At 37.8% G+C, this 12,914-nt stretch overlaps 1 protein-coding gene across 1 annotated transcript in view; it reads right to left on the bottom strand.

The window, feature by feature from the left end:
• The window catches only part of PIEZO2 (piezo type mechanosensitive ion channel component 2), a 285,705-nt gene that overhangs the window by 108,655 nt on the left and 164,136 nt on the right, over positions 1–12,914 (bottom strand). The window contains exons 6-7 of the mRNA XM_059480444.1: positions 7,914–8,124; positions 5,098–5,311 (exon numbers count right to left, since the gene is read on the bottom strand). Coding sequence (XP_059336427.1) covers positions 5,098–5,311; positions 7,914–8,124 — 425 coding nt within the window. The remainder of the gene's footprint in view (positions 1–5,097; positions 5,312–7,913; positions 8,125–12,914) is intronic.

Raw genomic sequence — 12,914 nt, 5'->3', positions numbered from 1 at the left:
TCTGGCCTCTGTCCTGGCAGTGGTACTGCAGTACCACAGTGAGAAGCACCTAAAAATACCAGGCAGAAGGCATGAAAGCTACTGCAGCCAAAGGGCAGCTCAGTATAGCACACATAAATGAGCTCCATCTTTTCACTGACTGGCTTGTGACCAAGTCAAAAGGCAACCCCAAAAACCTCAGTTTCCTACAAGGTTAAGAAAATTCTGCCTCTCAGATGTGAGTCACCTTTGAGACAGGTGCCAAAGAGGGTCTGCAGCAAGAACTAGCAGTGGCTGCAGCTCAGGTGAAACATGTTGCCCAGCTCTTGGCCCCAGTGGAGCTGCAAGAGCAGCAGCAGAGCAGGAGATCAGTGCCTTGCCCTGCAGAGGTAATCAATCAGCTACATCTCACTATTTTGGCAATATCTGCTCTCCTAATGGGATTTTATTTGCAAGGTTAGTGTCTAACTTAGGAAAAAATATTACAGCTGGATCTGATCTGACCCTGATCTGACAACTCCAGGAACATTTTTGAGACAGTGCTTAAGCATTTATAACACTGGTTGAACAGAGTATTTGGACTACAAAATCCAAATCTGTGTCAAAGCTTCCAGGGAAGTCCAAAGGAAGAATTTTGGACTGGACTCTTCTCAGATTAATCTGAAAACAAACTGAATATCCTAAATCTACCATCTGTAGCAGCTATCTTTTCTCCAAAAGTAAAAGAGTAATTTAAGTAGGATTATTATTAGTCACTGTAAAACCTATTTTAAAAGTCCTGCTTAAATAGATTTATAGACATCTTTCAGATGAAAATTTCCTCTTGAACAAAACTCCTTAGACTAGACTTCCCAATTCACACTGCAGCAAAGCAATCAGCTCTGTAATTCCAAATTCCCATTCACTTAAGAAGGTGTGAAATAAGGTACCACTGTGAAGTGGATGACACTACCTGGACTCCTAGGTTTGCTTCGTTTTGTAAGGGAGGTGCCTTCTACAGATGAAACCAGTTGTATTTAAACTATTTGGAACATTACTTGCCTGAAAACTACAAGCAAGACAGACCTAAACTACAGGAAAGCACACAGATTTTAATTTACATTGGGTTGTTGGATCTTTAAATTAATATGCTTATAAGCACAGTTTTGGACAGGAATAACTCTACTGACTCAGGGCAAACCTCATACCACTGCACTGATCCTATTTCTTCATGTTGGCAAGGCCTTATCATTTCCCCAATTACATTCTTTTGCCAAAATAAACAATATCAGGAAGAAAGGAGGCAGCAATCTGAAAAATGATGAACATATTACTGTGTATTTTTTCAGGCCGTGACACCGTATACCTAATTTCTAAAGTTATTTTACCTCATTTTCTTGTTTTTACTAACTTGGGTGAAAATAATTTTATGGTAGAAACATGATACTTTCTGAATTTTGCTTTAAATTGATACTTCTTGCTATTTCCCCCCATCTTTGCAATATTTGTATATTGCAATATTTGAGATATTGCATCAATTTGCAATGTTGATTTGCTGGCAGCATGCCTACCCCTGATATATCAGCTATATTCAGACTTTTCAGTACACTGGGCATTTTTCAATCTGCAGATCCCAGTGCTCGCTTCATGGCATTTCAGCATGTTTGTGTTTATGCCACTTCTACCTGCACATCACAGATCCAGACAGCCACAGCAGCAGATGTGAAACTTCCAGGACAGCAATACCTCCATGTCCAGTAATATCACTCTGGCAAGTACTCAGGGCTATGTTATCACAATATCCCATTTTCAGGGGTGAAGTACTTTGCACAATCCCATGAGATTTCAGAGTAAAACATGTAAATTCACCAGATGTCAGGTTATCTCTCCCAGGAAAACTGTTTTCCTTTGGTGACATAATTCAGTCACTTCTTACAATCACAAATGGTGTATTTTTTTGAGTTGAAGGGTTCTTGAAAGGAAGGAACAGCTCAAGGGTGATGCAAGTCTTAGCTGAATAACACTGTTAACTTGGGAATTTTCTGGTTTGTTTGGGTGTAGTTTATTTAGTCTGAAATCAATCGATAATCTGACAAGCTGAATGCATTACTATTCAGAAAAAAACACATTTTTTATTGATCAGAGAAACCACTTGTACATTTCTTGTAAACTTGAGAACTCAAATCCAGAAAGGAGCTTTTAAAAACACCAGACTTACATTCTGCTGAGAAAAAAAATGTCCACCAGCAGCCCAATAGGAGCAGGTTTCACATCTGCCCTTGAAATTCAGGAGAGCTTTTTCTGGGGATTGGGCCCTCAAAAATTTACAGAGAAATAAAAGTCCTTCTTTCATATGGAATCACAGAATAATTTAGGTTGGAAAAGACCTCTAAGATCATCGAGTCCGACCATTAAACAAACACTGCCAAATCCATCTCTCAACCATGTCCCTAAGTGCCCAGGTTTACAGATCTTCTAAGTATCTCCAGCGATGGTGACTCAACCCCTTTCCTGAGAAGGCTCTTCCAATGGCAGACAATTCTTCTAGTGCAGGAAGTTCTTCTAATATCCAATCTAAACCTCCCCTGGTGCCACTTGAGGCTATTTCCTCTTTTCCTGATGCTTTTTACTCAGGAGGAGACCAACCCCCACCTCGCTACAACTTGCTTTTAGACAGCAACAAGGTCACCTCTGAGCTTTCTCCAGGCTTCTCCCTGTGTCTTCTGCAGAACAATTCCAGTTCCCTCAGATATTCCTCATAAGACTTCAGCTCCAGACCTTTCACCAGTTTTGTTGCCCTTCCCTGGGCATTCTCCAGCACCTCAATGTCCTTCTTGTAGAAAGAATTTGGGGAATCAAATTCTTTTCTTGGCATATAGTGTGCCTATGGAAGTCATGTACTAGTATTAATGAGAACTCTGCATATTTAGCACATCTTCAAACCAAGATTATACATAAAACAGCAAGGTATTGATTTTCTTTTAGGATGCAAAATGCTAAAATATTTTTTCTGCAGTGTTCTGATACATGTCTCTCATTTTTCCTCCTCTAGCCACTGCTTATATATCAGCCCAAGTCAATCATTAAAAATCATCAGTGGCCTTTGCTCACACTAAGATTTTCACTTCCAAGCTCTGAGAACACCTGCCTTGATGCTCTTCAAAGACACCTCCCTGAAAGCAGATCAAAGTAGATCCAGAATAGGAAGAGCTTCAAATAAAGAAACAAGGAATACTGCTACTGCTCCTTCTGCTGCCATTGTGCGTAAGTTGAGTGTAGGTTGTTGGGCATATTCAAACATAATTTCACACATAATTTGGAACATCAGTCCCTCACATGATTTCCTGTGTAAAAGGCAGAGTATTCAATAGTACCAATTCAAGAGGAAGTCTGCAGGAAGGTAACATCATTTCTTTTTTGTTTACAAAAATGTCAGTATGTACTCTGAAATCCAATGCTGGGACATTTTTTAACCTAAACTCCGAAGGTGCTTTTCTTTTCTACACCAAGGCAGACACAACTTTCTTGCAGCTTGATTTTTTCATTTCAAAAATTAATGACTAAGTTAAAGTGCCATATTTGTACTGACAAAATTTTGCCATAAAACAAAGAATCACATTATTTACAATCAAAGAAATTACTAAAAGAAATTACTAAAGAAATTACTACATTACCAATGTCTTGATAATTGTCTCAAAACAATTATCTTAACATAAATTAATTTTAAAAAATTAATTTAAAATTAATATAAAAATACTAAAGAGATAAAGAGGACTTCACAAATTATGCATAGGAAGAAAGTCGCATGTATTGCAGCTAAATTGCATTTCTTCTTGACAAAATGTCATTGCTGTCTGTTGCTAAAAACTGAGTAGATATCCTCAAAGCCAAATGGTTGAGAATTTTGAAGCCATTCTCTTTTTATTTTCTTAATACATGGAGGAAGTAATATAAAAGGTTTAGGGAAGTTGAGAGCATTTCAGCTTCTTGGCATTAGAAATCATCCATTCTCCTATCTCGACCTCTAGGTGGCACAAAAGAACCTAAACTAAGCAGGCTTTCCTGATTTTTCAGGTAACGTTATGCCCTCCCAGTCAGACTCCACAAGTCACCAGTTACAGTATCACAAAACACACATATCTATTAACCTGTATTAAATAAAATGTCAAAATAAGTACTAAAGTAACAGCTACGGTAGCTAGATAGCTCAATTTTACTGCTTTTATTAGTGCATTGAGAGATAAATAATTAATTGATTCTCCACAGTACCTCTAATTTCCTTTCATCTTCAGCTTATAATAAAAGGTACAATAGGTTTACTAGAAACAAAGTTAATGTTCACATTTAGCTTAATATAAGGATTACTACAGCATTCAAAAAACATACCATAAAAGCAAATTTGTCATCACACTCCACCAGAAAAAAAAATACTAATGAGCAAAATACATCCATTACTTAATCTTATTTTAGATTGCAGTCTGTAGAAAATTAAAGGGTCAGTGAAATCACAAGCCAGTCAATATTTACTGCAGAATTAACTAGAAATGCTGCTTTTTTTACTTAAGGTAAGGAGCTGTTGGTATGAAGATCAGCATGTTCTATACGAATCTATGTGACCAGAGAAATTTTTTATATCATCAGCCTAATATGCACAGTACATGAAGGACCCCAGCAGCCCTCAGCCTCTGCACACAAGAGTGGCACCACAAAAGCATTTTGCTCCAGTTAAGGCACTATGACATTAGACACCAGAGAATTAATTTTCTTCTACAAAAAACCAAACGTGCATTTGTATATTTGCCCTTGTATCAATATTGCCATCAATTTCCTTAATTCCTACATTAGCCCAATCATTCACACTCACATCTGAGGAACACACTAAAAAAAAAAACAGCAAACAAAAGTAACCTTCCCCTCCTAACCTGCTCCAGCTCTCTGTCTGCAATTACCCAGTCTGGACTTTCCACACTGTCATTCAAAACCATTCCTTCTGAAAAGATTTGACTCTTCCACCACTGAACAAGAAGGTATGTGTAAAATTTGCAAAAGCATTATGTGGAAGATCATTTGCATCAACATGTGACAAACAGAGCATTGCATCATGTGCCCATAATTAAACAGGAAAGGAATTTTTCTCACCTGGCATAGAAATCTTTTGGTGGAACAACCTCCTGAAAGAACTGTAGCTGGTACAGATAAAGTCCAATCAAGTGTCCTGCACTGAATATAGCCATTAATACACACAGACAGCTGAATATCAGCGGATCAAATGCTTGGCAACAGGACCACCATGTGCACAGGCCCAAAAACACGAAGAAATACACAGCTGAGGTCAAAGATGGCACCATCATACCTGTAAAAATAAAAACCTGTAGTGTTGGAGAAGTACAGAAAATATCAGCGTTTGTTAAAAATTAAATTTGACAAGGTGTGTATTAAAAAAATTGATCCAATTAGTTTTCTGGTAATTATAACAATTAGCTTTAAAGACTGCTATTAACTTTGAGACTAGAAGAGAAGGATCTTCTTTTTTATTTGTTCAATTCACTAATGCAATATCTCAGCACTTAGAACACAATCACTCTCCAGGCTTTCCTCTGAGATGGAATTTTTCTCTATGTAAAGATGTTTCATAAAGCATGGAGAAAAACTGTGGAGTGGGTGCAAGGGCAGCTAATACTGCCTAAGACTACCAGTGTATAACTTTTGAGTACAAGGTGCTAAAGTGGCATCATGGATGAATAATAAAAAGCCTCCTCATACAGATATTGCAATACCTTGACATAGTAAAACAAAACAGACCCTGATTCATGTATCAAAATGAAGAGCTTTACATAAAATCTACAAATAATCAGTAAATGTTTGATTTTTAAAAAAATTTTAACTCCTAGAAATGTATAATTTACACAAGACAAAGACCATGCTGTCACACACATGTATACTGTTTTTGCTTTTGCACATGTAGCTGAGTATGCCAATTCAGAAAATGTCCAACTGGTGAAGGAGACTCAGTGCTCTCCTGGGAGCCTGCAAAAATAAATTAGGAAGCAGGAAAGATATTCATGTCTAAGAGTGGCAACTATGAGAAAATGATGTAAGAGCTTGCAGACAACACAGCAGCCCAGTGGATTCTCGGAAGCAACAGTGCCTAACTAGCAGGGGCCCCTGCCTAAATTTATTTTTAGGCTTTTTAACTAGTAAATGTCTAGGAGGCACCTTCCCCAGGACAGACCTGCAGGCTCCTGGTGCCCCTTAGCTCCAGTGTGTCTGCTGGCCCTTCCCCTCACCTGGTTTGATGTGTCTTTTGGCAGCAGCACTCCCAGGGATGGTCCTGAGCTGAGCTGAGTCCAGGCATAGTAAGGACTGATATCCACAGTTATATACCTGAGGTTCACCATCACACCTTTCTCATCATATTTTAAGCTTTCACCTATTGTGCTGTAAAACTTTACCCAGAAATTTCTGCCTCCAGCCTGTAACTATTCCTTTTCTTCTTACAAAGAGACACTTTGTCTTTATTCCAACACTTCTGGAGAATAAGAATACATGATATCCTAAAATAACTTATTTATTATGGCCAGTTACTCTGGCTGCAAAAAATAGAAAATTTATTTTTGGCCTGCAACTGCCTAGATTTACCATTTAACTGTTGGCTCCTATTATCAATTCTACTAGATGAGATACCTTAAAAAATGGAAGCACCTTGTATCTTTGTCAGTTCTTTCAGGCTGCAGTCAAGTCACCCTTCATTTTTTTGGCACGGTAAGTAGGGAAGTATTTAACTTATAAAGCTCAAGGTCTCTCTCTGGAGTACAGGCTTCTCGGACCTCAAGTACTTTTTGTAACTCTACTCTGAACACTTCCCACTTCTTGTCTTGCGTTGGAGCTCCACAGGCGAGATGCCCATCACCATTCAGAAGAAACTGCCCCCTGCCACTGCTGCACAATCCTTCTGCTTCCTCTTGAACATGAATGATGTTCACCTATGTAGAGTGGCATTAGGCTTTTTGAATTTCTTTATTTGGGTTTTTTTAATGACATCTCACATCCCTGGTGTCAGGCTCTATGGTAGCCCATATATTTTTTCTCTTTTTAGATGTATTACTTTCCATTTGGCTACATGTAAGGCTGTTTAGCACTCTTGCTTAAGGAAAGAACCTACCTTACTAAAACAGCCACACCTCCAATCTCACCATTCAATATCAAACTTTTTTGTACTGTTGTTTTATACTTCATATACTGACAACTCATATGTTAAGTTGTAAACTTTATATGTAATCACTCCATTCAAACATGAGTTGGCAGGTAAATGCTAATCTACAATTCCATGATTTAATTTTGAATTTAGTTACAACCTATAGTAATTTTGTACACTTCTTTTCTGGGTGTAGCTGATTATGTGGTATTAAATAAAATGCCTTATAAAAAGGTAGGCTATATAACATCAAAACAACTACTCTTACCAACTAAATAAAAAAAAAAAAAACAAAAGGAAGTCTGCTTATCACTCTTTTTACACACAACATGGTAAAACAAACAATTTTTTAAAGGCTATGTGAATACAGTTCCTTTTTACACTTAGAAGGGATGAAAGCAAACCTATGAATTCACTTTAATGTAAATATATACACACGTAAAACGTATGTATTTACATTACACACACACAATATATATCTAGTCATCTATAATATGACTCCCATCCACCATTTGGTTATGACAGCAACTGTGAAAATCATAAATGGAATGGCAGGGCCACACAGTATCAGCACAAAAAGAAATTAAGCAACTCAGCATATTCCAATACTTGCCAAAGAGTTAATTTAATAAAATCAGCAGCAATTTCTTTTCCCTTAAAAATTTCCATTGTTACTCCCGCAGGTGCCAAAGTGCTGAAAACTCATTTGTTAAATGCAGAATCTAATGGGCTCCTGAGGAAATTTTTCAAACACACCAACCTGCTGAACCAAGTAAAATTGTAACAACAACTTTTCCAGTGGTGATTATCATATTGCCAATAAACTCCCTCAGTTTGGATGCTAGGAAGGCAATTCTACGCAGCAGTTTTAATTTCATGGTCTCCTCAAATTCTGCTTCTCCACAGTCATCGTCATCCAGATCTTCTTCATACATCAAAGCATCATCTGGCTCTAATTTTTCTCTTACAGCCTAAAGGAGAAGGAAGGAAAAAAATAGAATGCAAAAACACAGAGAGAGAGACAAAGGAATCTGAAATTAAAACACACGCAAAAAATATTTAACAATGAAGTCTTCTTACAATCTTCGACTATGCCAAGTACTGAGACATAAGAAAGACATACTAAAGCTAGAGATGTACATCAATGGCTCCCACTTCAGAGCTGTCTCAAAATAAAAGGTTATTAAAGGTAGTCTCTGGGAAAGGTTGCACAACAGGCTGCTTGCTCATTTACACATGAAATTTGGTTTGATTATTTCAGCATTCTTAGAAAGATAAGCATCTTGCTATCTAATATCTTTTAAACTCCTCTTTGCCTCAAAGGTTTCAGTTATAAGCTCCAAAAACTGTAATCCCTGGGTTGATATTGCTCAATACCAAACCCCTTCCAAACCCATTTTTCATCAACCCTTTCTCTAAAGACAAAGCCTAGAATGGAGCAAGTAGGAGTCATCTGGAACAGGGCAACAAGGGTTGAAATGAATGGACAGATAACTCATTGGTGACAAAAGGGCAGCTTGGGAGAGAAATAAGAGACTAAGCAGAGGCTTGGGGAGAGAATGAGAAATGTGAAGATCAACTGATGGTGAAAGAAAAGGTAAAAATGTGAGCAGGAGAGAGGTAGTGAAATCTTAAGTGAACTACAACAATTTAACAGGGGTAATGAGACCAGTTACTTAGAACTACACAATGGAAAACAGAAAAGAAGGAAACGTGGAAAGGCCCATCATACTTGAGCAGTTTGTTAGGATTTGGCAGTGGCCTTCACCATCAAGTCTCCATCGTATCTTGGAGACCAGAAGACATACACAACTATTGAGTGATGCAGACTAAATCATCAACCCACGGTGAGAACCTGCAGGATTAGGAAGAGGCCCACACAAAGATACAATTTATGGAAAAATTAGTCATTCATGGAAACGTAGGGGCATATTAAAAAAAAAGTAAGAGTTTTGAGCCAGGTTCTCATTTGGTGTAATATAGAATAGCTTTTTTGGCAGTAATTTAGACTTGTATTAGCTAACCCTAGTTCTAGCCAAACCATATCTCTGTGTGTGAAATTTAAAGAGAGATTAAAAAAGAGAGATTATTAGTATTTTTCATCAGAAGAGCAATTTTATATGTATTGGTGACCTTTGGCAGAAAAAATTCCACACTGACAGATAAGACTGCAGTAGGAACAGATAAACTCTCAGCCTGCTTAACCAAATTCTTCTGTAACATTACGTGGATTCCCAGAAGAACAAAACTCCCTGTAGATGGCTTCACTCCTTCATTTCACCTCTAAGACTGTTGCCAGCTTTCTCCTCTTAATTCAGAGCATTAACACTGTTGTGAATGTTCAGGAAAACAAACAAGCAAACAAACAAACAAACAAGCCTCTAAACAAACCTGCTTGTTTTAAAGAATCTATTTCACGGACAACAAAATATGTAATAAATATAGAGGGTTGATCTGGAAAATCTACATTTCCATTTCAAGCCATGCAGCACAAAGAGGCATTCTGTGTGTTCATCACTGCTGCTCATATCTGAGCTCCTATCCCAAGGATAGGAAACATTAAATATTCAGAAAGAATGCTGACAATAGGTGCAGCAATACTTTCTGCCCTAACTTCCACCAGAGTTGTTTCAGTGAGGAAGTTAAACAAAGGGCAAATGTTACAATCCTTTTTGATTGTGTCATAAATACTAGATTAACAAGTTCTTCATCTAGTCCTTTTGGGTCCAATCCTGCTTCTCGTGCTCTGTGCCTTGAGCTTAATATAACCGGTGAACAGTGAAACCTTCAATAGCATCCATATCCCAAAGGAAGAGAATGAGTGAGACTGATGGACATTTAAAGGTTTTGAAGTGGCACACTTCCTAAACATAGATCTGTGTGAAGGAGACCTTTGTTTCTTCGGCTTGTGCCTTCAGCTTGCTGAAGACAATACACATTAAGACATACATTCACTTTAAAAATATATAGGAATCCAAATAAATAAATTATTTCATGGAAGGCCATCAGTATTCATCTGTCTTTGAACATTATGTTAAACATAATGACAGGATTCATATATTTATTACAGCTTAAAATTGCTGATTGCTATGAATTATACATAGGCAGGAACAGGAAATAAAAGTCTGAAGAGTCACAAAAGACAATAATAAAATATTCTGCAAACAAGCAGAAAATGCTTTTGTGGGGAATATGAAAATAATCAAAATTTTTTTAAGTATAAATTGGAGGAAAAAACACAATACCTTCAAATAATAAAATAAAAAGGTGGACACATAAGTAAGGAAACCAGACAAAACATCCCAGTGAAATGTGGAACTTTATATACTTTTCTGTCTCTCATCCCTACCTGCATACCTAACGTCAGGTGCCAAATGCCCAAATTCACACCTCAAAATCTCCTCAAAAGAGATCTGTGGATTTTATGTCATAACTAGGAGCATAATTTTTTAGCTTTACCAGGCTATTTAATCTTGCTTCATTAATCTAAAGAACATTTAGGCTACATTTTTCTTTGAGAGTTAAGCATTAATAATCTAGTCCTGACATGTATGACACAGCACACCCAGGGAGAAGCAGTAGGGAAGAGGATATTTCAATGGACCAGGATATGACTGAAGTTGGGAAGGAGATGATGGTCTGAAGTTTCCATGGACTCAGGCTTCTACACTTTAAGCACAGCTAAAAGCTTCAGTGTCCATGAGTTACCAAAGAAGTTCCTTGGTTTTTAGCTTTTATTTAGATATGAAAATATGAATTCCAAGTTCAGCAAGAAAATTAAGACATCACAAACATTTGCAGGAGATGCAGAACAACCTACTTCTGGTGTTCCTGAGGTCATCAGATGTTGGAAAGAAAACTTCAGCGTTCTGAACCTCAGGAAATACCAAACTGATTTCCCAAGTTTTCCCTCTAAAACTGCAAAAGTCTGCTGGGAGTTGGAGTTCTTCAACTGCTCTCCTCAGTTTAAGACAAGCTGACAAATGGGATGATTAACAACAACCATCACATGGAGTCCCAGAAGCTTTCTCAGAACAGATACATGCTGGTTTGCAGCTTTTCAGGCCAGCCAGATTATCAATGATATGGCTGTGCAAGAATTGCCTCGTTTCACGACACAGTTGATGGCTATGACAGGAAAACTGATGACAGTTAAAAAGCTCTAGGTTTGATTTTACTGTCTTTTTTAAAAAAACCAAACATATCTGTTTTTAATTCAGTAATCAGGATCAAAGGCCATGTTCCAGTGTATGTCAAAAAGACAAACTTTGGATTCCCTACTCTCGTATTTGCTGCCCTCTAACAGGATCATCTGGGCTGGCTTTCCATTTTCTCCCATTGAGCACTTCCAATTGCAGAAGGCAAGCAAACAGTGAACAGTTTTCACATCCAACATGGTGATAATGTGCTTGTTGTTTTAACACTTTCTGATGATTAAAAGGCCATACAAGTGTGCACTCATCACAGAACACCATTACTTCAGTCAGACTGCTTTGCAAAGCTCTTTTTTACTATGTGGATTAGTCTAAAGCTACAAACCCATGCTACATAGGCTACAGTTAGAAAAATACTTTTAGTTCCATAATAAATTACCTATTATGCAATTACAGGATCCCTGTGGATGCTGATTAAATCAAATAAACTTCTCCATTCAAGGAGTATAGAGCATTTGTGAAGCCATAAACATGTGTTTCCATGACCCTTGCTCTGTAGAGCAGGGCCTCAGGACTCTTTATAAACAAACTAAATGCAGTTTAGGTTTTTTAGCAATCATGTGGAAGTCCCTGGAGTATTTATTGTACAACACTTTTTCAAACTGCCAAACTGAGATAGAGAACAGGCAAGGAAACAGTACAGCTCCTGTGGCAGCTATGGCAGCTGCTCTTGTGGCCAGGCCAGAATGTCCATTAGCTACTTTGGGAGCTGCTTTTTCAACATCCAACTTTTAAATGTTTCATCTGGTACAGTATAAACACCACTGCACAGAGATATCCTCTAGTCCCAGAGATGTATTTACTAACAGGAAGCCTTAACTCTAACCTAAACCCCATTTTTGCTTCAGAGCACTCCTTGCTTTGTACCTACTTTTAATAGCATTGTATCTGTAAACACAAATTTGGTCATTTATTGACTTTTCAATTCTAGAGGGGATACAAATGAAACCCTTAAAAAACTCAAATACTGACAGCAAGAAAATTTAATTAGCCAGAATTATTATACCTAAGGGGATGCAAGCCTCCTAACTCCCATCCTGCTGAATACATTGCAATAATTATTGGGACCTCTCAAGCATGCACTGCTAAGCTCACAAGAGTAAGTTCCTGTGGGTGTTCAGGTGCTTCTTCATTGTACTTAGCTCATAAATGCTGTACATATAGCCTCTTTTCAGTATTTTGACACTCCCAGCCAGTATTACGAAATAGAGAAAAGCGGGAACGTTACACTTTTCTAGCTGTAGCATTCCAGACCTCAGCACAGACTTCTAACCCCTGCTGCTGATAGCCACACCATATTCTCTCAAGGGGAGAAAATATGGATTGTCTTCATGCTGTCTCACAGTTTGTGTGCCGTGGGACTCACAGTCACACCTTCCTGCTGACACTGCCACTGTTAAAGTGTGATTCTCTCAAGATATCACCACCTACAACTACTTCTTTACCTCTAATCAGAGATTTTTATTCCATACCTGTGATAGAGTAACACAGATATTATTTGTTACACATCTAAGTCTGTTAAAACCACAAGGCCCAGGTTTCTGAAC

Source organism: Ammospiza nelsoni, chromosome 1 (genome assembly GCF_027579445.1).
Source record: "Ammospiza nelsoni isolate bAmmNel1 chromosome 1, bAmmNel1.pri, whole genome shotgun sequence".
NCBI classification, from domain to species: Eukaryota; Metazoa; Chordata; class Aves; order Passeriformes; family Passerellidae; genus Ammospiza; species Ammospiza nelsoni.
This window is presented reverse-complemented; position numbering and strand designations above follow the sequence as displayed.